Here is a 26610-nt window from a genome sequence, read left to right as displayed (position 1 = left end):
GAGGAAACGAGAGCACCCGGAGGAAACCCACGCAGACATGGGGAGGATGTGCAAACTCCACACAGACAGTGAGCCAAGCTGGGAATCGAATCCGGGTCCCTGGCGCTGTGCCAACCACTGCGCCACTGTGCCGCCCCATGTCGTCGCCTTTTCATTTTGAAAGCTAAATAGGATCGCGGAATGATACAGCACAGAAGGAGGCCATTCAGCCCGTTGTGCCTATCCCAGCTCTTTGAATGGGCTATCCAATTAGCCCCATTCCTTCCCCCATAGTCTTGCAAATTGCTTTTGAATTTTATTCATTCATGGGCTGTGGGCTTTGGTGGCTGTTTATTGCCCATCCCTGATCACCCATGAGGAGGTGGTGGTGAGCTGCCTTCTTGAACCCGCTACAAATCTTAGAAATCTTAGAAACCCTACAGCACAGAAAGAGGCCATTCGGCCCATCGAGTCTGCACCGACCACAATCCCACCCAGGCCCTACCCCCATATCCCTACATATTTACCCACTAATCCCTCTAACCTACGCATCCCAGGACACTAAGGGCAATTTTTAGCATAGCCAATCAACCTAACCCGCACATCTTTGGACTGGTGTAGGTAAACCCACAGTGCTGTTAGGGAGGGAGTTCCAGGATTTTGACTCAGTGACTGTGAAAGAACGACTGATATATTTCCAAGTCAGGATAGTGTGTGGCTTGAGGGAATCTTGCAGGTGTCCGCTGCCTTTGTCCTTCTAGGAAATGGAGGTTTGGAAGATGTTGTTGGAGGAGCCTCGCTGAGTTGCTGCAGTGCATCTTGTCGATGGCACCAGTGGCTGCCACTGTGCGTCGGTGGTGGAGGGAGTGGACGTTGAAGATGGTGGATGGGGTGCCAATCAAACGGGGCTGTCTTGTCCTGGATGGTGTCGAGCTTCTTGAGTGTTGTTGGAGCTGCACCCATCCAGGCAAGTGGGGAGCATTCCATCAAGACTTGTGCCTTGTAGATGATGGATAGGCTTTGGGGATTCAGCAATAATGTCCTCCCCAATCTGTGATGCTGCAAAGGCAGTGTGTGCAGCACTCCTTCAGTACTCCATTGCAGTGTCTGCACCCCTAGGATAAAATGTCTCAGGCCCTGACAATCTCTATCCATGTCACTATTTTATCTTTCACACCATTGGCTTTAATCTTCACAGTTTTCTTATATGGAACCTTTACAAACACTCTTTGAAAGTCCAAAGTATCTATTGTATTCCCTTTGGCTGCCCGTTCGGTGATCTCTTTGCAATTAAGCAGAATCTACCTTGAACAAATTCACCTTGACCATCCTTACCGAGCTCACACCTGTCTCAGTTCTCAATAATGTTATCTCTTATTCAGATCACTCGCAGTTTCTGAAGTTTTTATCGTGATGTGACTGGCATTCTCCTGGAACATTTTAGCCTGTTGCTTCCATTTAAATATTATGGCCGGAATTCTCCGGCCGTTCACACTGGCGGGATTCTCCGGTTCCACCGGCAGTGCAGCCCCCACCCCCCTCCACGGGTTTCCTGCCAGTGCGGAGTGGCGTCAATGGGAATTCCCAGTGGCGGCGGCGGGACCAGAGAATCCCACCGCTAGCAAACAACACGCCACCTCCCGCCAGCGGGAATCACACGGCCGGAGAATCTCGCGGCACAGTGGCACAGTTGGGGCGGCACGGTGGCACAGTGGTCATCATTGCTGCCTCACAGCGCCAGGTACCCGGCTTCAATTCCGGCCTCGGGTCTCCGTCTGTGTGGAGTCTGCACGTTCTCCCCGTGTCTGCGTGGGTTTCCTCCGGGTGCTCCGGTTTCCTCCCACAGTCCAGAGATGTGCGGGTTAGGTTGATTGGCCACGATAAATTGCCCCTTAATGTCAGGGGGATTAGGAGGGTAAATATGTGGGGTTACGGGGATAGCACAGGACCTGGGTGGGATTGTTGTCAGTGAAGGCTCGATGGGCAAACACCCTCCTCCTGCACTGAAGATTCTATGATTCTATTTGTGCGAAATTTGTGAAATTTGATTTGATTTATTATCCTCATATGTATACAGTGAAAAGTATTGTTTCTTGCACGCTATACAGATAAAGCATACCGTTCATAGAGAAGGAAAGGAGAGAGTGCAGAATTTTACAATGTCGCCATAAATAAACTTTTGTGGAAGTTAGTGAAATATTTCGTAGAAACTGGAAGCAGGAGGAGGCCATTCGGCCCTTCGAACCTGCTCCGCCATTCATTACGATCATGGCTGATCATCAAATTCAATATCCTGATCCCCCCTCCCCGCCATATCCCTTGATCCCTTTAGCCCCAAGAGCTATATCTAGTTTCTTCTTGAAATCAGACAACGTTTTGGCCTCAACTACTTTCTGTGGGAGTGAATTCCACACATTCACCACCCTCTGGGTGAAGAAATTTCTCCTCACCTCAGCTCTAAAAGGTTTGCCCCTTATCCTCAAACTATGACCCCTAGTTCTGGACTCCCCCACCATTGGGAACATTCTTTCTGAATCTACCCTGTCTAACTCTGTTGCCTGGATTGGGGGGCATGCCTTATGAGGATAGGTTGAGGGAGCTTGGTCTCTTCTCCCTGGAGAGACGAAGGATGAGAGGTGACCTGATAGAGGTTTACAAGATGTTGAGGGGTCTGGATAGGGTGGACTCTCAGAGGCTATTTCCAAGGGCTGAAATGGTTGCTACGAGAGGACACAGGTTTAAGGTGCTGGGGGGTAGGTACAGGGGGGATGTCAGGGGTAAGTTTTTCACTCAGAGGGTGGTGGGTGAGTGGAATCGGCTGACGTCGGTGGTGGTGGAGGCAAACTCGTTGGGGTCTTTTAAGAGACTTCTGGATGAGTACATGGGATTTAATGGGATTGAGGGCTATAGATAGGCCTAGAGGTGGGGATGTGATCGGCGCAACTTGTGGGCCGAAGGGCCTGTTTGTGCTGTGGCTTTCTATGTTCTATGTTCTAACTCTGTTAGAATTTTATAAGTCTCAATGAGATCCCCTCTCACTCTTCTAAACTCCAGTGAATATAATCCTAACCAACTTAGTCTCTCCGCATATGACAGACCTGCCATCCCAGGAATCAGCCTGGTAAACCTTCACTGTACTCCCTCTATAGCAAGGACATCCTTCCTCAGATAAGGACACCAAAACTGCGCACAATACTCCAGGTGTGGCCTCACCAACGCCCCATAAAGTTGCAGCAAAACATCCCTATCCCTGTAGCCAAGTTTTCTCGCTATGAAGGCCAACATACCATTTGCCTTCTTTACTACCTGCTGTACCTGCGCACTTACATTCCTTGGGAATTGTAATTCTGACTTGATGGCCGGAATTTTCCCGTCCGCACCCGCCACGGGAATTGGAGCAAGCGAGGGGCAGACCATGGAAAGGACCGTTGACCTCGGGCAGGATTTTAGGGTTGCAGAACAAGCAAGGCTGTAAAATCCCACCCATTGTCTCAATCTTCTGACCTTCTTCTTGAAAGGTGCCAGATGAATGCAAATCTTTTTGTTTATTTCTAGTCAGTTGGATTGTTAGTACGACCAGGGCTTTCCTGGTTAAGCCATTCTTCTGGCCCTGATGCCCACGGTATATTCAGAATGTTACTAATCAAATTATTCTTATGTCCCAGGGTGAACAAGGGGATGATGGGAAGCTGGAAGGTCCTCCAGGCCCACCCGGAGACAGGGTAAGTGTCCTTTGGAGAAAAATCTGTGTTAAATATAATTAACTAAACCTGATCAACATTCTCCCTGTAACTGAATGTTCAGTGACTCGGAACATCCTTTTTATGGCCTTATCCACTTTGCCCTCTTCTTTAATAATTTGTGTATCTGTACACCAGGCTCATCTGTTCCGCTACTGCATTTAAAATTTGTATTCTTATTTCCAAAATGTGTAACTTTCCATTTCTCTGCATTGATCAGCATCTGCCACTTATCTGCCCACCCTGATTTAATTTTGATTTGACTTGATTTGACTTGACTTGATTTGATTTTGATTTGGTTTTGATTTTGATTTTGATTTGATTTTGATTTTGATTTGATTTGATTTAATTTGATTTTGATTTGATTTATTATTGTCACATGTATTACGATACAGTGAAAAATATTGTTTCTTCCATCCAAACTGACGAAGCATACCGTTCATAGAGTACACAGGGGAGAAGGAAAGGAGTGAATGCAGAATATAGAGTAACTGGAACATTATTGGAGAGTTTCATAGAGTTATGGTACAGATTTAAAAGCATAGAATGAGGATAAAAGATAGAATTAGAGGGTATGTTGGGGACAGCTCGCGAGAAGCCGCCACACCCCGACGCCATCTTAGATCCTTCTTTCCTGCTATTTTCCCGACATGAGCAAAATACTGGAGATCTGAAATAAAAACAGAAAAGGCTGGAAATACTCAGCAGTTCAGACAGCACCAGTGGAGAGAGAAACGGAGTTCGTGGGCAGTATTTAATAGAGGCGACAGGAAGGTCGCCTGTTGGCTGAAGAGCCAATGAGAGCCTACGCACCCACTTTTGGAATCATCCACAGGATAAAGTGCCAATGGGGCACTTGAATCCTGAGATCAAGAATCCTGAGACCAGAAATTCCAAATTCCTCCCCCCCCTCCCCCCCACCCCCGAGAGCCTGTGGTGCATTCTAATCTTAGATTATTACTTGAAGTGTTTTCTGAAGTTCCATTCTACCTCCTGATTAATTCCGCCCCCCCCCCCCACCTCATCCCCGACTGCAAGGACAGCACGCTGGCACAGTGGTTAGCACTGCTGCCTCACAGCACCAGGGAGCCGGGTTCGATTCCCGGTTTGGGTCACTGTCTGTGTGGAATTTACACATCCTCCCTGTGTTTGTGTGGGTTTCCTCCGGGTGCTCCGGTTTCCTCCCACAGCCCAAAGATGTGCAGGTTAGGTGGATTGGCCATGCTAAATTGCCCCTTAGTGTCCCAAGATGTGTAGGTTAGGAGGATTGGCCATGCAAAATTGTCCCTTAATGTCACGAGATGTGTGTCTTTGGGGTATTTGTGGGGTTATGAGGATAGGGCAGTTGAGGGTGTGAGCCTGAGTAAGTTGCTCTGTCGGACAGTCAGAGCAGACTTGATGGGCCGAATGGTCTCCTTCTGCACTGCAGGGATTCGATGATTCTATTCTATGATTTCAGCTGGAGGGAGTCAGGACACAAAGACACATAATTGAGTTTTCTGCGTCCAACACAGACCTCAGCCAAAGGAGTGGAAGCAGCCAAGTTTATTACCTTCTTCCTGACAGAATTATTTACAGCTAACGTTAGCTAGGTTGTAATTTTCCTGGAGATTGTAAGTATCCACTTTTAAAAGACATTTGGACAGGTACATGGATGGGAAAGGTTTAGAGGGATATGGGCCAAACACAGGCAAATGGAACTAGTTCAGTTGAGGGAACGGCATGGACGAGTTGGGCTGAAGGGCCTGTTTCCATGCTGTACATCTCGATGACTCAATGGCCAGAATTTTATTGTCCCGCCCACCACAGGAATCGGAGCGGGTGAGCGGCAGACCATGGAAAGGTCCATTGACTTCGGGCGGGATTTTACGGTTTCGGGACGAGCGAGGCCTTAAAATCCCATCCTCTGACTCTATGGAATTCCTCGCTAAATATTCCCCCAGCACAAGGGAACAGGGGTCAGGTCTTACAGAAGACTAAATGACAGCAAGGTGACACAGTGGTTAGCACTGCTGCCTCATAGCGCCAGGGACCTGGGTTCGATTCCCGGCTCGGGTCACTGTCTGTGTGGAGTTTGCATATTCTCCCCCGTGTCTGCGTGGGTTTCCTCCGGGTGCTCCGGTTTCCTCCCACACTCCAGAGATGTGCGGGTTAGGTGGATTGGCCGTGTTAAATTGTCCATTAGTGTCAGGAGGACTAGCTAGGGTAAATACATAGTGTCAGGGGGGATTAGCAAGGTAAATACGTGGGGTTACGGGGATAGGGCCTGGGTGGGATTGTTGTTGGTGCAGACTTCAGCCCTGTGAGGATTCTATGAGGCAATAATAGTTTTAAGCAGGCACAAATTTATTGTAATCTGAAAATATGCAAGTTGGCGATGATCTGAGAAGCGTAAAGTGCTGAGCCAGATAAAGAAAATAGGTCGCGAGCTCTGATTTCTCATGGAGAATCCAAAATTGAAACTCTACATGTTACAAATCCAGTATTTTTCAAAGAAGTAAAGGAAGGATATCCATCAACTATTAAAGCAAGATTTCCTTCATTCCCGAGAGTGTGAAACTTGTTAGATTCTGAACAGACGTGGAGCCAAATTAAACACCCTGACAAATCTGAAACTATTCAACTTTGGATTGAGGTATTTATCGTGAATTTTGGGCTGTTTTAATGAATGGTTGCTAAGACGAGGTTCATTTGATTGATTGAAGGCCAGCCCTTAGTAATATCCCACATTTTGTGATAGGTCCTTTTATGAAGAGGATGCCCATCCAATTTCTAGAAATGAAGGCCAGAATTCTCATGCCGTTCACTCTGGCGGGATTCTCCCGTCCCGCCGGCAGTGCACCCCCTCCTGTGGGTTTCGCAGCAGTGCGTGGGGTGACTGAGAGAGAATTTAGCACCTAACCAGCATGTCTTTCGGAGTGCGGGAGGAAACCCACGCAGACACGGGGAGAACGTGCAGACTGTGCACAGACCGTGACCCAAGCCGGGAATCGAATCCGGGTCCCTGGCGCTGTGAGGCAGCAGTGCTAACCCACTGTGCCACCCCATTAAAACACAGGAAGATTTTTAACACAGGAGTTTAGTTGTTGTTCTTGCTGGCACTGAATTTATGCCAGTCTTAATGGGCAGCACGGTGGCACTGCTGCCTCACAGCACCAGCGACCTGGTTTTGATACCCGGCTTGAGTGACTGTCTGCGCGTTCACCCCGGAGTGTGGGAGGAAACCGGAGCACCCGGAGGAAACCCACACGGACATGGGGAGAATGTGCAAACTCCACACAGACAGCGACCCAAGCCGGAAATCGAACCCGGGTCCCTGGCGCTGTGAGGCAGCAGTGCTAACCACTGTGCCACCGTGCCACCCAGACATTTTGGACGGGATTCTCAGATCTTGTCCATACCCGGTCCCTGCTGCCAGCGAGAACAGGGAATTTGATGCTCAGCCACGACTTCATTAATTGCGGCGACACCGGAGAATTCCAGCCTCTGATTGGCCGGCGGTGTGTGAAGGAATAAAGGTCAAATAACCATGGAATTATATGGGAATATTGAATGAGAAGTTACTTTGGGTAAACTCACAGGACTTTGACTGAGCAAAAGGACTGTTATCTAAGGTGTAGTTTTCAGGAATGAATTCAAAATAACATTGCTAAGAATTGAATGGGTGCCCTCATTATAATAGAACCTGTCACAGAATGTGGGATATTACTCAGGACTGGTCTTCAATTAATCAAATGACCATTCTCTACACAACAAAAACAGAAGAATGCTGGAAAATCTCAGCGGGTCTGACAGCATCTGTGGAGGGAGAATAGAGCCAATGTTTCGAGTCTGGATGACCTTTTTCTATAACATAGATGGACTGGATAGAATGGACCATTGCCTCTATCCTCTTGGCCTCCAAGCTCTGACACTTCCTCCAGATTTTACGATACATCCATCCGAAATTCCTCTTCCCTTGGAAGGGCACGCCAGGGCAGCTGCGTGAGCGAAACATCCCAATAATCCCAGGATTGGGGGTACTGGGGTCATTGCCCGACACCAAGGCTTTGTCCAAGACTGCAAGAAACTACAAAGGGTCATGAACAAAGCCCAGTCCATCACGCAAACCAGCCTCCCATCCATTGACTCTGTCTACACTTCCCGCTGCCTTGGAAAAGCAGCCAGCATAATTACGGACACAAAGGCACCCCGGACATTCTCTCTTCCACCTTCTTCCATTGGGAAAAAGATACAAAAGCCTGAGGTCACGTACCAACCAACTCAAGAACAGCTTCTTCCCTGCTGCTGTCAGACTTTTGAATGGACCTACCTCGCATTAAGTTGATCTTTCTCTACACCCTAGCTATGACTGTAACACTACATTCTGCACTCTCTCGTTTCCTTCTCTATGAATGGTATGCTTTGTCTGTATAGCGCACAAGAAACAATACTTTTCACTCTTTACTAATACATGTGACAATAATAAATCAAATCAAACCAAAAAGGACAGGCAAGGGTTCTGTTCTAGAGTAATCAGACCAGTGGAGTCAGGCCCAGGAATTTGCAGCTACCTATGTGCTCAGCAGAGGGAGCTGAATCAGGAAGGGTCAGCTCGCACCTACTGGGCTGGGAGTTGCATCTGATAGCCGGAATATACACAGGTCTTCCTTCCTCTGTACTCCTGCAGGGGGAGTCCACTGAAGAACCTTCAGTACAAAGTCTATCTCAGCCAATGGCATATCAAATACGGGTTTGCTTAACATTGAAAACATAGAAACATAGAGGATAGGAGCAGGAGGAGGCCATTCGGCCCTTCGAGCCTGCCCCGCCATTCATCACGATCATGGCTGATCATCCAACTCAATAGCCTAATCCTGCTTTCTCCCCATAACCTTTGATCCCATTCGCCCCAAGTGCTATATCCAGCCGCCTCTTGAATACATTCAATGTTTTGGCATCAACGACTTCCTGTGGTAATGAATTCCACAAGCTCACCGGGTGAAGAAATGTCTCCTCACCTCTGTCCTAAATAGTCTACCCCGAATCCTCAGACTGTGAACCCCTGGTTCTGGACTCCTCACCAGTGTAGTGTAGCACTTGATTGACCTTTTGTCTAAGATTAAGCGTCAGGCGGGTGAAACTAGAACTAGGGGGCATAGCCTCAAAATAAGGGGAAGCAGATTTAGAACTTCTTCACATAAAGGGTTGTGAATCTGTGGAATTCCCTGCCCAGTGAAGCAGTTGAGGCTACCTCATTGAATGTTTTTAAGGCAAGGATAGATAAATTTTTGAACAGTGAAGGAATTAAGGGTTATGGTGAGCGGGCGGGTAAGTGGAGCTGAGTCCACGAAAAGATCAGCCATGATCTTATTGAATGGCAGAGCAGGCTCGAGGGGCCAGATGGCCTCTCCTGCTCCTAGCTCTCATGTTCTTATGTCAGATCAAGCCCAAGATGGGCGCAATGCCTTGCCTTGTCAGCCTGGACCTTGTCTGTCTCTCTTGTGGGGACCATGAATTGGATTGAATGTGAATTTGAATTGGTTTTTGGAGCAAGCAAGGAACGGATTCGGAACTTGCCTGGTCCACTCTGAGCACTAGAACATAGAACATAGAACAGTACAGCACAGAACAGGCCCTTCAGCCCACGATGTTGTGCCGAGCTTTATCTGAAACCAAGATCAAGCTATCCCACTCCCTATCATCCTGGTGTGCTCCATGTGCCTATCCAATAACCGCTTAAATGTTCCTAAAGTGTCTGACTCCACTATCACTGCAGGCAGTCCATTCCACACCCCAACCACTCTCTGCATAAAGAACCTACCTCTGATATCCTTCCTGTATCTCCCGCCACGAACCCTATAGTTATGCCCCCTTGTAAAAGCTCCATCCACCCGAGGAAATAGTCTTTCAACGTTCACTCTATCTATCCCAAACTAGCTTTGTAAGTTTAAGTAAAAAACTAAAATTTGATTGACACATGTACAGATAGATAATAGAATCTTAAAAACTAAAATTACAAAGTTGACCTAAAGTTAGTGGGGTATTGTTGCCACGAGGATTGGGGGGAATCCAGATTCTTCTGATAGCTTCTGTAAAATGTGAAGTCGCCATAGTCCCTGTTATGTATCATAGAATCATAGAATCTATGGCATGGAGACAGGCCCTTCAGCCCAAACTGGTCCATGCCGACCAAAAAGCATATCTAAGCTAACCCCATTTGTCTGCATTTGTGAAATAATTGCCCCTCTGGACCCTTTTGTATCTTTCCCCTCTCACCTTAAACCTATGCCCTCTAGTTCTCGATTCTCCAACCCTGGGAAAAAGACTGAGTGCATTCACCCTATCCATGCCTCTCGTGATCTGATACACCTCTATAAGATCACCCCTCAGACTCCTATGCTCCAAAGAAAAAAGTCCTAGCTTGTCCAATCTCTCCCTATAACTCAGTCCCTTGAGTCCTGGCAACATCCTTGTAAATCTCTTCTTCACTCTCTCCGGTTTAATAACATCTTTCCTACAGCAAGGCGACCAAAACTGAGCACAATACTCCAGGTGCGGCCTCACCAATGTCCTGTACAACTGCAACTTAACTTCCCAACTTCGATACTCAATGTCCTGACTGATGAAGGCCAGCATGCCAAAAGCCTTCTTCACTGCCCTATCTACCTGTGACTCCACCTTTAGAGAACCGTGCACCTGAACTCCAAGGTCCCCCTATTATTTTATTGCCGCCTTATCGATAAGGAGAGAAGAACTGAAGAATTTCTCTCCTTATCGATAAGGTGGCAATAAAGGATCCATCACTCGGGAACACTGTGTCTAAATATCTTTTTAGCTCCGACAGTATGTATGTTGGGGAGTGCCCCTTTAAGAGATAGATCAGGTGACCCAAGACTCAAGCTCCACTCTAGGTGGAGCTTGCCCAGCCAATCTTGTGCTGAGATTAAGACGTGTTAATAATCTGTTCAGTTAGTTTACTACCACTGGCCTCAGTTAGTCTAAATATCAGACCTCAAGCATAATAGACCCAGATGACCGTAGGCTCCTCTCCCCTATGAGGGGGTGAGCTGACTGGTGGTGATTTAACCTGTGGATCACCACATCTCAGGCGAGGGGCAAGGTTGGAAAGGCAGGGCCTTCCTTGAATAACCTCAGCCGGTGCGGGAATTGAACCCACGCTGTTGGCGTTGTTGTGCGTCACTAAGCAGCTGTCCAGCCAAATGGCTAAACCAATACATTCTGCATTCTGCACTCTCTCATTTCCTTCTCTATGAACGGTATGCTTTGTCTGTAGAGCGCGCAAGAAACAATACTTTTCACTGTATGCTAATACATGTGACAATAATAAATCAAATCAATTCCCCGACAGGTCCCGTCTATCACCAGTGCAAAGTCAAGCCCTAAACCTGATCTGCGTTCATAGAAATATAGAAGATAGGAGCAGCAGGAGGCCATTCGGCCCTTCGAGCCTGCTCCGCCATTCATCACAATCATGGCTGATCATCCAACTCAATAGCCTAATCCTGCTTTCTCCCCATAACCTTTGATCCCATTCATCCCGAGTGCTATATCCAGCCGCTCCTTGGATACATTCAATGTTTTGGCATCAACTACTTCCTGTGGTAATGAATTCCACAGGCTCACCACTCTTTGGGTGAAGAAATGTCTCCTCATCTCCGTCCTAAATGGTCTCCCCTGAATCCTCACCTCCCCCCCCCCCACTCCAATGAGTTGATGTGAATTAATCTGAGCTACAGTTAGTGTGATGATAACATCTGCAGCGAATCGCAAAGACAGTTCAGTTCCAGCCATTAAATAGTTACCAGAACACCAAAGGCCAGCAAACATCCAACTCGCAACAGATGCTCTTGAGATGACTTCGAGCCAAGGTTCTTATTAACCTCAAACTATAAATAATTTACTTAACTCTTGCCATCTTGCACAAGATTTGACAGTTATCTATGTTCTAAACAAAGGTCTGGAACGTGGCTCCAGCTAGTAGAAGATGGCACAGTGGTTAGCACTGCTGCCTCACAGCGCCAGAGACCCGGGTTCGATTCCCGGCTTGGGTCACTGTCTGTGCGGAGTTTGCACGTTCTCCCCGTGTCTGCGTGGGTTTCCTCCGGGTGCTCTGGTTTCCTTCCACAGTCCAGAAGGCGTGCTGGTTAGGGTGCATTGGCCGTGCTAAATTCTCCTTCAGTGTACCTGAACAGGTACCGGAGTGTGGCGACTAGGGGATTTTCACAGTAACTTCATTGCAGTGTTATGTAAACCTACTTGTGACAATAACAAATAAACTTTAAAACTTAAAAAAACATCCACTGCAGATTCTGTAAACTGTTCGTTTTAAAGAGCAGAACAGCGGAACTTAAAAACAGGACATTCCGTTCTACAGATAAAAAGAATTACTTTTCTGTGGCACTTTTCAGGACCACTGGGCTCAAAGTGCTTCACAGCCGATGAAGTCCAATCACTGCTTGATGCGCGACAATCAAGCACGTGGAACAAGGCTTCAGCTATTGAAGGCTTTTATTAGCAAACAATGGAACTAACTAACACGAGTACACCAGTTCAGACTGGAGGGGTCCTGCCGGAGCAGAGGGTCTTATACCTCTCCCCAGGAGGCGGGGCCCGACCGGGATGTGCCATAACAACATTTACCACAGGTAAACACCCTAACCCAACAACATTATACAACCCCCACAGTGGCAACACCCTAACCCAACAGTAACATAGGAACAACCCACAGTGGTAACCAACGATGGTTCACCACATTCACCCCTCCTTTAAAAACAAAGGCCGGCGGGGTGCGAAAAACAGATCATATATGTACAAAATTCACAAGTCCAGACGGTCTGGAGGACCGCACCGTCGCTGTGATCTCCTCAACACCGGTTGCGATACCGGAGCAGGTGCTTGCGGTGGCGTTCTCTCCAAAACAGCGTCCGGCTGTCCCCTCGAGGACTCCCGGGCCGGTTGACCCTGGTGAGGCGATGGTGCAGGGGATCCTGGAACCTTCTGTGGTGGCGCTGATCTCCGAGTCTCAGGCAAGCTGTACATGGGAGTATAACTGTTATGCACTGGTCCCGGTGCTGACCGCGCCACGTCTGGGGAAGAAATAAGTGATAGGGGATTCGTGACAGGGGGTATGGGAGCGACAGGAGTTGCTACGTCCCCTGCGGGCGCCAGGTCTCGAATGGAGACTGTGTCCTCTCGCCCATCAGGATATGCCACATAGGCATACTGAGGGTTGGCGTGGAGGAGTTGGACCGGTTCGACCAAGGGGTCGGACCTGCGGGCCCTCACATGTCGCCGCAGAAGGACGGGTCCTGGGTACGTCAACCAGGCTGGTAAGGAGATCCCCGAGGACGACTTCCGAGGGAATGAGAACATCCTCTCGTGGGGAGTAGCATTGGTTGCCGTACACAGGAGGGAGCGAATGGAATGAAGCGCATTTGGAAGGACCTCCTGCCAACGGGAGACTGGAAGGCCCCTGGATTTCAGCGCCAGTAGGACAGCCTTCCAGACTGTAGCATTCTCCCTCTCCACCTGTCCGTTACCCCTAGGGTTGTAGCTCGTGGTTCTACGAGAGGCAATCCCGTATGAGAGCAGGAATTGCCTCAAGTCGTTACTCTTGAACGACGAGCCCCTGTCGCTATGTATGTAGCAGGGGTACCCGAACAGGGTAAAAAGATCACTGAATGCCTTAATCACAGTGGCAGTCGACGTGTCCGCACAGGGGACAACAAACGGGAACCGGGAGTATTCATCTATTATATTGAGAAAATAGACATTCCGGTCCGTTGAGGGAAGGGGGCCCTTAAAATCCACACTCAGCCTCTCGAAGGGGCGAGTGGCCTTGACCAATTGTGCCCGGTCCGGTCGATAAAAGTGCGGTTTGCATTCCGCACAAATCCAACAGCTTCTTGTCACTGACCTGACATCCTCCACCGAGTAGGGCAGGTTGCGGGCTTTTACGAAGTGGTAGAGTCGGGTGACTCCAGGATGGCACAGGTCATTGTGGAGGGCCTTCAAGCGGTCCTCCTGCATGATGGCGCATGTTCCACGCGAGAGGGCATCCGAGGGCTCATTGAGCTTCCCTGGACGATACATAATATCGTAATTATAGGTGGAGAGCTCAATTCTCCACCGCAAGATCTTATCGTTCTTGATCTTGCCCCTCTGCGTGTTACTGAACATAAACGCCACGGATCGTTGATCCGTGATCAGGGTGAACCGCTTCCCCGCCAGGTAATGGCGCCAGTGTCTGACGGCCTCCACAATGGCCTGAGCCTCCTTCTCCACCGCTGAGTGCCGAATTTCGGGGCCTTGAAGGGTGCGGGAAAAAAACGCGACGGGCCTGCCTGCCTGGTTTAGTGTGGCGGCTAGGGCGAAATCAGATGCATCACTTTCCACCTGAAAAGGGATGGATTCATCCACCGCGTGCATCGTGGCTTTCGCAATGTCGCTTTTCAAAGCCTTGAAGGCCACTTGGGCCTCCGGCGTGAGTGGGAAGGTCGTGGACTTGATGAGCGGACGAGCTTTGTCCGCGAAGTTGGGGACCCACTGCGCATAATACGAAAAGAAGCCGAGGCATCTCCTCAGTGCTTTTGTGCTAGCGGGCAAGGGAAGTTCAGTAAGGGGGCGCATACGGTCTGGATCAGGGCCGATGACCCCGTTTTCCACCACGTATCCAAGGATAGCTAACCTGCGCGTACGGAATACGCACTTCTCCCTGTTATAGGTCAGATTCAGGCGAGATGCAGTGCGCAGAAAGTGTTGGAGATTCGTGTCATGGTCCTGCTGGTCATGGCCGCAGATGGTGACGTTATCCAGGTACGGGAAGGTAGCCCTCAACCCATTCTGGTCCACCATTCGGTCCATAGCACGCTGGAAGACCGAGACCCCATTGGTGACACCAAATGGAACCCTGAGAAACTGGTATAGATGACCATCCGCCTCAAAAGCTACGAGAGGACACAGGTTTAAGGTGCTGGGGGGTAGGTACAGAGGAGATGTCAGGGGTACGTTTTTCACTCAGAGGGTGGTGGGTGAGTGGAATCGGCTGACGTCGGTGGTGGTGGAGGCAAACTCGTTGGGGTCTTTTAAGAGACTTCTGGATGAGTACATGGGATTTAATGGGATTGAGGGCTATAGATAGGCCTAGAGGTAGGGATATGATCAGCGCAACTTGTGGGCCGAAGGGCCTGTTTGTGCTGTGGCTTTCTATGTTCTATGTTCTATGTATTGTCGGTCCTCTGGGCGGATGGGGAGTTGATGGTAGGCGGACTTAAGGTCTATGGTAGAGAACACCCGGTACTGCGCAATCTGATTGACCATATCAGAAATGCGCGGGAGAGGATACGCATCCAGCTGCGTATAACGGTTAATGGTCTGACTGTAGTCGATGACCATCCGAGGTTTGTTCCCGCTTTTAACCACCACGACCTGCGCTCTCCACGGACTAGCACTGGCCTGTATGATCCCTTCCTTGAGGAGCCGCTGAACCTCAGATCTGATAAAGATCCGGTCTTCAGTGCTGTAACGCCTACTCTTAGTAGCGATGGGCTTGCAGCCTGGTACCAGATTCTTAAATAAAGAAGGTGTGGTGATTTTTAGTGTGGAGAGATTGCATGCGGGGCGCTTTGGGCAATTTGGAGGCTGCGGCTGATTCCCTACTGCCAGTGAAGGGAGTGGCCCACCGTACTGTAGGATCACACTCTTCATGTGGACCATAAAATTTAGTCCGAGGAGAATTGGCGCACAAAGGTGCGGTAACACAAGGAGCCTGTATCGCTCGTAAATTGTGCCCTGTACCTCTAGGGTTACCATACAACGTCCTTGGATCGGTACAGACCGGGACCGTGATGCCATGGAAATTGTCTGTTTGGCAGGTAGAACCCGGAGTCCACACCTTTTAGCAGTGTCAGGGTGAATAAAACTCTCGGTGCTCCCACTGTCAAACAGACAATACACAGTACGACCATTTACCTTGATGTTCATCATGGAATTATCAAGCCTGTGATGCTTTGTCTGGTCCAGGGAGATCGACGCCACCGTTGGCCCCTGGGCGTCACTGCATGCAGCCGAGGTTGATACTGAGGACCCCTGCTGGTCGCTCCTAGTCGTCGTTGACCATGATGGCCGCCCCCATGAATCGCACGTGGGTGAGGGCGCCAAACGTAGCGACTCCTGGTGGTCTTCCTCCTCCTCCGTCAGCCACGATGGCGCCGTCCTGGATTCGCACGTGGTCGGACCTCGTGGGTACTGCGACGCCGAAGGAGATTGTCTCCGCTCTGGAGGGTCACAGGCTGCACTGCCGTTTTTGGGCTTCGACCTGCAAACTTTAGCATAGTGCCCCTTTTTACCGCACTGGCTGCAGATCGCCGTTTTTGCAGGACACTGCTGCCGTGAATGCTTGGCCCCGCCGCAAAAATAGCATCGCTGTCCGCCTGGAGCTGCCGCCGTCGTCGGGTCGATATGGGAGCGCGAACCCGTGGGGCGAGGAGGGATTTGTGCTTGCTCTTGCCTCGTTGTCTCCATGTGGTCTTCGGGGTACAGAGCCAAGCTTTTCGACGCCGCTTCCAGCATCTCAGCCATCTCCATCGCTTGGGTCAAGTTGAGGTTCCCTTTCTCCAGTAGCTTAAGCCGGATGTACGAGGACCCTACCCCTGCTACGAACGCATCTCGGGCGAGGTCGTACATATATTGCTCTGCCGACACATCTTTGCAGTCGCAACCCCTGGCAAGCTGCAAGAGCTCATTGGCGTAGTCCTCCATGGTTTCGCCCGACTGCCGACGTCGTGTAGCGAGGAGGTAACGAGCGTGGATCTCGTTGGGTGGTCTCGTGTATCGTTTCTTCAAGAGCTCGATGGCCCTCGGATAAGTGGTGGCCGCACGAATCGCAAGATAGACCGTGTCGCTTACCCTCACGTGGAGGACCTGGAGTTTGTCGTCGTCTGTAGTAACAGCTACAGAGGCTGCCAGGTAGTCTTCGAAACACTTCCACCAGTGGTCGAAGGTGTTAGCGGCACCGACCGCACGTGGGTCCAGCGCCAGACGCTCTGGTTTTAATATTTGTTCCATACTCCCTTTTACTGTTGAGAGTTTTAAGTTTGCTAATAAAATTGATGCGCGACAATCAAGCACGTGGAACAAGGCTTCAGCTATTGAAGGCTTTTATTAGCAAACAATGGAACTAACTAACACGAGTACACCAGTTCAGACTGGAGGGGTCCTGCCGGAGCAGAGGGTCTTATACCTCTCCCCAGGAGGCGGGGCCCGACCGGGATGTGCCACAACAACATTTACCACAGGTAAACACCCTAACCCAACAACATTATACAACCCCCACAGTGGCAACACCCTAACCCAACAGTAACATAGGAACAACCCACAGTGGTAACCAACAATGGTTCACCACACTGCTGTGATGCAGTGGCCAAATTATGCACAGCAAGATCCCACAAACAGCAGAGAACAAAGACCTGCATTTATATAGCGCTTTTCACAACCACCGCATGTCTCAAAGCGAAAAAATAAAGTTTAGTTATTAGTGTCACATCCAGGCTTACATTAACACTGCAATGAAGTTACTGTGAAAATCCCCTAGTCGCCACACTCCAGCGCCTGTTCGGGTACACTGAGGGAGAATTTAGCACGGCCAATGCACCCTAACCAGCACGTCTTTCAGACTGTGGGAGGAAACCGGAGCGCCCGGAGGAAACCCACACAGACACGGGGAGAACGTGCAGACTCCACACAGATAGTGACCCAAGCTGGGAATCGAACCCAGGTCCCTGGCGCTGTGAAGCAGCAGTGCTAACCACTGTGCTACTGTGCCACGCATTGAAGTACTTTTGAACCATTGTTGTAATGTCGGAAACATGGCACAGTAAGATCCCACAAAACATCAATGTGATAATGATCAGATAATCTGATTTTCTGATGTTGATTGAGGGGTAAACATTGGCCAGAGTCTGGGGGGGACCTTCCTGACTCTTCTTCACCCCCAGTGGTTTAATGTCTCATCCACAGGCAGTGCGACAGTCCCTCAGCGCTGACCCACTGACGGTGCAGCACTCCCTCAGTACTGACCCTCTGACAGTGCAGCTCTCCCTCAGCACTGACCCTCTGACAGTGCAGCTCTCCCTCAGCACTGACCCTCTGACAGTGCGGCACTCCCTCAGTACTGACCCTCTGACAGTGCAGCTCTCCCTCAGTACTGACCCTCTGACAGTGCAGCTCTCCCTCAGCACTGACCCTCTGACAGTGCGGCACTCCCTCAGTACTGACCCTCTGACAGTGCGGCACTCCCTCAGTACTGACCCTCTGACAGTGCAGCACTCCCTCAGCACTGACCCTCTGACAGTGCGGCACTCCCTCAGCACTGACCCTCTGACAGTGCGGCACTCCCTCAGTACTGACCCTCTGACAGTGCGGCACTCCCTCAGCACTGACCCTCTGACAGTGCGGCACTCCCTCAGTACTGACCCTCTGACAGTGCGGCACTCCCTCAGCACTGACCCTCTGACAGTGCGGCACTCCCTCAGCACTGACCCTCTGACAGTGCGGCACTCCCTCAGTACTGACCCTCTGACAGTGCGGCGCTCCCTCAGCACTGACCCTCTGACAGTGCGGCACTTCCTCAGTACTGACCCTCTGACAGTGCGGCACTCCCTCAGTATTGACCCTCTGACAGTGCGGCACTCCCTCAGCACTGACCCTCTGACAGTGCGGCACTCCCTCAGTACTGACCCTCTGACAGTGCGGCACTCCCTCAGCACTGACCCTCTGACAGTGCGGCACTCCCTCAGTACTGACCCTCTGACAGTGCGGCACTCCCTCAGCACTGACCCTCTGACAGTGCGGCACTCCCTCAGCACTGACCCTCTGACAGTGCGGCACTCCCTCAGTACTGACCCTCTGACAGTGCGGCGCTCCCTCAGCACTGACCCTCTGACAGTGCGGCACTCCCTCAGTACTGACCCTGTGACAGTGCGGCACTCCCTCAGTACTGACCCTCTGACAGTGCGGCACTCCCTCAGTACTGACCCTGTGACAGTGCGGCACTCCCTCAGTACTGACCCTCTGACAGTGCGGCACTCCCTCGGTGCTGACCCTCTGACAGTGCGGCGCTCCCTCAGCACTGACCCTCTGACAGTGCGGCACTCCCTCAGCACTGACCCTCTGACAGTGCGGCACTCCCTCAGTACTGACCCTCTGACAGTGCGGCACTCCCTCAGCACTGACCCTCTGACAGTGCGGCACTCCCTCAGTAGTGACCCTCTGACAGTGCGGCACTCCCTCAGCACTGACCCTCTGACAGTGCGGCACTCCCTCAGCACTGACCCTCTGACAGTGCGGCACTCCCTCAGTACTGACCCTCTGACAGTGCGGCACTCCCTCAGCACTGACCCTCTGACAGTGCGGCACTCCCTCAGTACTGACCCTCTGACAGTGCGGCACTCCCTCAGTACTGACCCTCTGACAGTGCGGCACTCCCTCAGTACTGACCCTCTGACAGTGCGGCACTCCCTCAGTACTGACCCTCTGACAGTGCGGCACTCCCTCAGTACTGACCCTCTGACAGTGCGGCACTCCCTCGGTGCTGACCCTCTGACAGTGCGGCACTCCCTCAGTACTGACAGAATCATAGAATAGAACCATAGAACCCCTACAGTGCAGAAGGAGTCCTTTCGGCCCATCAAGCCTGCACTGGCTCTCTGACAGTGCACCACACCAGGCCCTCTCCCCGTAACCCCATTATCTACCCCACAATCCCCCCCTCTTCATCTCAGGTCTAAATGACCGATTTTTTATTCTGGGACTGTGACTCTGAGTTTTAGATTCTCAGGGGAAACACTTTCTCAGCATTTACCCTCTCATTCCCCAGTGTTTCAAATCGATCACCTCGCATTCTTCTAAATTCCCAGGAATATCCATGGTCGGCATTGTGGGAGAGGAGGTTAAAACTCAACTAACCGAAGTGTGTGTGTGTTATTTTCACAGGGCCCTGTTGGGGACCGAGGAGACAGAGGCGATCCTGGAGACCCCGGCTATATTGTAGGTTATTTATCATTTCTGCCAGTGTGGTTCTGTCCCCACCCTCCTGCTCTCGTGGCCAGCCCTGTCTGCATCTTGTTTCAGTAAATGGCCGTCACTCAAGACTCTATTTTACACAGCTTAAAGCGCCAGTGATGCTTATACATAGAATCCCTACAGTGCAGAAGGAGGCCATTCAGCCCATCGAGTCTGCACCAACTCTGCGAAAGAGCATCTTGCACAGCAACCCCATCACTGCAACCCTGCACATTTACCATGGCCAATTCACCTAACCTTTGAACACTTTGAAATCTTTGAACACCAAGGGGCAATTTAGCACGGCTAATCCACGTAACCTACACATCCCTGGACACGAAAGGGCAATTTAGCATAGTCACTCCACCTAAGCTATGCATGTTTGGACATTAAGGGGCAATTTAGCATGGCCAATCCACCTAACCTGCCCATCTTTGGACACTAAGGGGCAATTTAGCATGGCCAATCCACCTAACGTACACATCATTGGACACTAAGAGACAATTTACTATGGACTATCCACCTAACCTGCACATCTTTGGACACTAAGGGACAATTTACCATGGCTAAACCCCCTAACCTGCACATCTTTGGACTGTGGGAGGAAACCGGAGCGCCCGGGGGAAACCCATGCAGACACAGGGAGAACGTGCAGACTTCAACAGATCGTGATCCAAGACCGGAATTGAACCCAGGTCCCTGGCGCTGTGAGGCAGCAATGCTAACCACTGTGCCACTTTAACACAGGTGCAGAGTTTGTCCCTGAGCTTCCTAATCACTGAGTTGTGAAATATTACACCCATCAATTCCTGGGCGAAAGAGCAGTTGAACAAATGTTACCTTCACCTATGAGGAGGTCCGGTGCGTTGATCAAATTTCCAATCAAAGCATTTGATTGTGAAAACACTGACAGCAAACTCAGAAAGCAAACAACAGCAACCTGTATTTATATAGTGCCTTTAACTTCGAAAAATGTCCCAGGCAGCTTCACAGGAGCAAGGATCGAACAGAATTTGTCACAGACACATAAGGAGATATTTGGACAGTTGACCAAAAAACCTGGTGAAAGAGGTGGCTTCTCGAAGGGTTTTAAAAGGGGGAGAGTGAGGGAGAGAGGCGGAAAGAGAGAAAGAGAAAGTGAGAGAGAAAGAGAGGCGGAGGGGTTTACGGCGGGAATTCCACAGTGATTAGCACTGCTGCTTCACAGCTCCAGGGACCTAGGTTTGATTCGCGGCTTGGGTCACTGTCTGTGTGGAGTTTGCACATTCTCCTCGAGTCTGCGTGGGTTTCCTCCGTGTGCTCCGGTTTCCTCCCACAGTCCAAAGATGTGCGGGTTAGGTTGATTGGCCATGCTAAAATTGCCCTTAGTGTCCTGAGATGCGTAGGTTAGAGGGATTAGTGGGTAAATATGAAGGGATATGGGGGTAGGGCCTGGGTGGGATTGTGGTCGGTGCAGACTCGATGGGCCAAATGGCCTCTTTCTGTGCTGTAGGGTTTCTATGATTTCAACTGAAGGCCTGGCCATCAATGGTGGAACGATTAAAATAGGAGAGAGAAACCTGCCAATACATTGAAGGCTGAGTGGTAGAATGGGTTAGCAAACTGTCCAATTAACTCAGCGACCTGTGTTTGAGTCAGCCACACTCACTCATGATTCTCCTCTCAGCCTGTTGGGAGGGTGCAGCATGAAATTAATACCTTGCCGGGATTCTACCACCCCACCCACCACGGAGCGGGCGAGGGGAGGACAATGGGAAGTCCGTTGACCTCGGGCGGTTTCGGAACGAGTGAGGCCGAAAAAATCCCACAACTTGCCTCAATTTCTTTTTTAAGTTATCTGTGTATTTAATGCGGGCAGTCGGTGATGCACAGTAAACAGATGTAAGACTATTTGGGTGTTTGAATGCAGCCACCTTGGCTAAATTCTGCCGTTTGACACAATCTGACCCCGTGGTCTCCTGATTAGAGACAGATTGGTCTGAAAAATGGAAAAATAAATAAACGCAGCCGCATGAACTGAACCGAGCTTGGATCATTGGGAAAACTGGCAATGAGTTGCAATTGGCCCCCAAGACACAAGGTCATAGTCATAGAATCATAGAGTCATAGAGGTTTACAGCATGGAAACAGGCCCTTCAGCCCAACTTGTCCATGCCGCCCCTTTTTTTTAACAACTAAGCTAGTCCCAATTGCCCACGTTTGGCCCATATCCCTCTATACCCATCCTACCCATGTAACTGTCTAAATGCTTTTTAAAAGACAAAATTGTACCCGCCTCTACTACTACCCCTAACAGCTCGTTCCAGACACTCACCACCCTCTGTATGAAAAAATTGCCCCTCTGGACCCTTTTGTATCTCTCCCCTCTCACCTTAAACCTATGCCCTCTAGTTTTGGACTCCCCTACCTTTGGAAAAAGATGTTGACTATCTACGCTGATCTGTGCTCCTCATTATTTTATAGACCCAACAGACAGACCACCAACTGTAAAATACTGTTGCTGATTGCCTTTAGATGGCTGATGTGACAATTACTCTCTCTGAGTGGGATGTCCATCAGCAACCTTCATGTGTGCAACTGTTTAAATATTCCCCCTCCTGTTTTCCTCCAAGTGTCCAGTTTCAATTGGTTCCCAAAATCCACAGCTCCGAACTTCTGACAGCTCTTCCCGTGCCCCAACTCATCTGCTGCTGAAACCCTCATCCCATTCCTTTGTCATCTCCAGGCTCAACTGTTCCATTGCTCCCCCGACTGACCTCCCACCTTTCACCCTCTGAAAACCTGAGCTAGTCAACTGCCCGTATCCTCACTCACACCCGCCCTCTTTCACCCATCGCCTCCTACATGCTTGGTGATCTGTCTTGACTCTGGGAGAGGCAGTCCCTCCAATTTAAAACCCCCATCCTTGTGTTCAAAGCCCTCCATGGCCTCACTGTAACCCTCTCCGAATGCAATTTGTTGATGTTGTGTAGATATGTGTAAGGATTGGGTACCAGTGGGGGGTTATTTTTCATTTGTGCCTGGCCAGCATTTATTGCCCATCCCTAGTTGCCCTTGGAGGGCAGTTGAGAGTCAACCACATTGCTATGGCTCTGGAGTCACATGTAGGCCAGACCGGGTAAGGACGACAGATTTCCTTCCCTGAAGGACATTAGTGAACCAGATGGGTTTTTCCGACAATCGACAATTGTTCCAGATTCTTAATTCCAGATTTTTTTTATTGAATTCAAATTCCACCACCGTGGTGGTACAATTTCATAAAATCCATAGAATCATAGAATCCTAGAGTGCAGAAGGAGGCCATTCAGCCCATCGGATTGGCACTGACCATAATCCCACCAGGCCTTACCCCATAACCCTATGCATTTACTCTAGCGAGTCCCCCTGACACTACGGGTCAATTTAGCATGGCCAATCTACCTAACCCGCACATCTTTAGACTGTGGAAGGAAACTGGAGCACCCGGAGGAAACTCATGTAGACACGGAGAGAATGTGCAAACTCCGCACAGATAGTGACCCAAGCCGGGAATCGAACCCGGGAGCCTGGCGCTGTGAGGCAGCAGTGCTAACCACTGTGCCACCCATTCGCAACCCTTTGGGTGAAGAGGTTCCTCCTCAACTCAGTCCTAAATCTGTTCCCCCTTCTTTTGGGATTCGAACCCGGGTCACCAGAACATTAGCTGAGTTTCTGGATTAATAATCTAGTGATAATGCCACTGGGCCATTGCTTCCCCTGATGGGATAGCAAACTCAGGGACCTCCTAGTTAAATTGAGACCAATACAAATGGGACAAGCACTGAGACAGCTTAATGCCTTAAAGCAGTAGCTACATCAATGTTCCTGATTTATTCGGTAGTCACTGACAACAAGGGGATTATTGCTCGAGGACATAATAAGAACATAAGAACTAGGAGCAGGAGTAGGCCACCTGGCCCCTCGAGCCTGCTCCACCATTCAATAAGATCATGGTTGATCTTTTCATGGACTCAGCTCCACTTACCCGCCCGCTCACCATAACCCTTAATTCCTTTACAGTTCAAAAATCTATCTATCCTTGCCTTAAAAACATTCAACAAGGCAGCCCCAACTGCTTCACTGGGCAGGGAATTCCACAGATTCACAACCCTCAGGGTGAAGAAGTTCCTCCTCAACTCAGTCCTAAATCTGCTCCCCCTTATTTTGAGGCCATGCCCCCTAGTGCTAGTTTCACCTGCCAGTGGAAACAACCTGGTAAATCTCAGCAAGCCTGGCAGCATCTGTAAGGCGAGGAAAGAGCTGACGTTTCGAGTCCAGATGACCCTTTGTCACTGCTTTGACAAAGGGTCATCTGGACTCAAAACGTCAGCTCTTTTCTCTCTTTTCCAGCATTTTCCCTTTTGGTTTCAGATTCCAGCATCTGCAGTAATTTGCTTTTATCCAGTGGAAACAACCTCCCCGCTTCTATCTTATCTATTCCCTTCATAATGATTTGATTCATAGAATCCTACAGTGCAGAAGGAGGCCATTCGGCCCATCAAGTCTGCATCGACCACAATCCCACCCAGGCCCTATCCCCCATAACCCCATGTATTTACCCAGCTAGTCTCCCTAACACTAAGGGGCAATTTATAATTCCATAATCTTATATGTTTCTATAAGATCTCCCCTCGTTCTTCTGAATTCCAATGAGTATAGTCCTAGTCTACTCAGTCTCTCCTCTTAAGCCAACCCTCTCAACTCCACAATTAGGGAACTGGTCACGCAATTAGGGAATGTGCTATTTTTTAAAATTATCTGCGCATTTGAAGAGAGCGGCGGGCAGTGCATGGTAAATAGACATGGCGCTGCCTGCATGTTTGAATTTAAAATGCTCAAAACATTATGAACTCAGTAAGAGTTGGCACGTTGGCATTAACTGGCATCTGTTCACTTACAGGGTCAGCAAGGGTTGGACGGCGAGAGGGGGAAACACGGCCAGCAAGGTTTACCGGTAAGCGCCGATTAAAACTTCATAAAAGTCCACAAGCTGGTGTAAATGTCCCCTGAGTTTAAAATTTCACTTTATTAGAGAGTTGGCCTTTATTCATCCTGCTATGCAAACCACAAGTTTTGAGTTACTTGTGCAATTGTGCGGTGGGAGGAGAGCTTGTCTGGATGGGAAGCGTCACAATAATTGATTCCACATTTTATGCTGCAAAAATCGCTGACTTACACTGGGTATAGCTTTACAGATAATTCCTCTAATTGTTTGTTTGGAACTTCTAGGGTAACACTGGACCCCCAGGTAAACCAGGTGTGAAAGGTTCGAAGGGTCAAGAGGTAGGTGACTACAATTCAACTTTCTGCCCTATTGTTACATCCCACAGGGCAAACCCGGAAACTGAACGACCGACAGCAAGTGATTTTGATTGTTGCACTTGTTCTGGTTTCTCTGTTTGTGCCCAATACACATTGATTGCCCTATTAAAGATAAATATTCAGTTCCATTTCAAGTGGCTTCTTAAGTGTCGCCTCAAGAACCACTTGTGACAAAGCATGCCGAGTTCTAATAGCTTTCTGCGCAAAATTAATTCTTCCAGTTCCCATCTTTGTCCTGGTAATGACTCCAAGGCTGTGCTCACTTCTTGACTGATTTGGCCACCAGTTTTTCATCCATGGTGGGAGGCACGGTGGCACAGTGGTTAGCACTGCTGCCTCACAGCACCAGGGACCCAGGTTCAATTCCAGCCTCAGGTGACTATCTGTGTGAAGTCTGCACATTCTCCCCGTATCTGCGTGGGTTTCCTCCGGGTGCTCCAGTTTCTTCCCACAGTCCGAATGACGTGCGGGTTAGGTGGATTGGCCATGCTAAATTGCCCCTTAGTGTCCAAACATGTGTAGGTTAGGTGGATTGGCCATGCTAAATTGCCCCTTAGTGTCCAAAGGTGTGCAGGTAAGGTGGATTGGCCATGCTAAATTGCCCCTTAGTGTCCAAAGATGTGCAGGTAAGATGGATTGCCCATGGTAAATTGCCCCTTAGTGTCCATAGATGTGCAGGTTTGGTGGTTTGACCATGCTAAATTGCCCCTTAGTGTCCAAAGGTGTGCAGGTAAGGTTGATTGGCCATGCTAAATTTCCCCTTAGTGTCCAAAGATGTGCAGCTAAGGTGGATTGGCCATGCTAAATTGCCCCTTAGTGTCCAAACATATGCAGGTTTGGTGGATTGGCCATGGTAAATTGCCCCTTAGTGTCTAAACATGTGCAGATTAGGTGGATTGGCCGTGCTAACTTGCCCCTTAGTGTCCATAGAGGTGCAGGTTTGGTGGTTTGACCATGCTAAATTGCCCCTTAGTGTTCAAAGATGAGCAGGTTAGGTGGATTGGCCATGCTAAATTGCCCCCAAGATGTGTCGGAGAATTAGTGCGGTAAATACATGGGGATAAGCCCTGAGTAAGATGCTCTGTCAGAGAGTCGGTGCAGACTCGATGGGCCGAATGGCTTCCTTCTGCACTGTCGGGATTCTATGGAGAGCTAAGCCCAGGCCCACTCCTAGTGCGCTCGGGGGAGGGCCTTCCATTTTGGACACTCCTTGGCCCAGGGAGGGTATCACTACCCTCAGTGGCAACCCCACCGCCCTCACCAGAACCAGCCTAATAGGACCTGGCACCTCCCCAGACCCTACTTACCTGATTTGACGAGCCCAAGGGCTATCTATGAGCCCTCATCCTCCAGGTGCAACTCGGGCTGTGGCCATTGCTAATGATGGCACTACTGACTGCCGGCCCTCTAATTGGGGGGTGACGCTGTCAGAGGTGTCCCCCTCGCTTGGCGTGATACCCACACGCTAATCAGGGGTCTGTTGACATAA

General features: G+C 49.8%; 1 protein-coding gene across 1 annotated transcript in view; it reads left to right on the top strand.

Annotated features, from left to right (window-relative positions):
- Positions 1-26610, top strand: part of col27a1b (collagen, type XXVII, alpha 1b) — a 610967-nt gene that overhangs the window by 524065 nt on the left and 60292 nt on the right. The window contains exons 48-51 of the mRNA XM_078227545.1: positions 3645-3701; positions 19713-19766; positions 24700-24753; positions 25029-25082. Coding sequence (XP_078083671.1) covers positions 3645-3701; positions 19713-19766; positions 24700-24753; positions 25029-25082 — 219 coding nt within the window. The remainder of the gene's footprint in view (positions 1-3644; positions 3702-19712; positions 19767-24699; positions 24754-25028; positions 25083-26610) is intronic.

The sequence above is a fragment of the Mustelus asterias genome, chromosome 13 (genome assembly GCF_964213995.1).
Source record: "Mustelus asterias chromosome 13, sMusAst1.hap1.1, whole genome shotgun sequence".
Classification (NCBI taxonomy): domain Eukaryota; kingdom Metazoa; phylum Chordata; class Chondrichthyes; order Carcharhiniformes; family Triakidae; genus Mustelus; species Mustelus asterias.
Note: the sequence above shows the minus strand (reverse complement) of the source record. Positions and strands in the feature narration are given on the sequence as shown.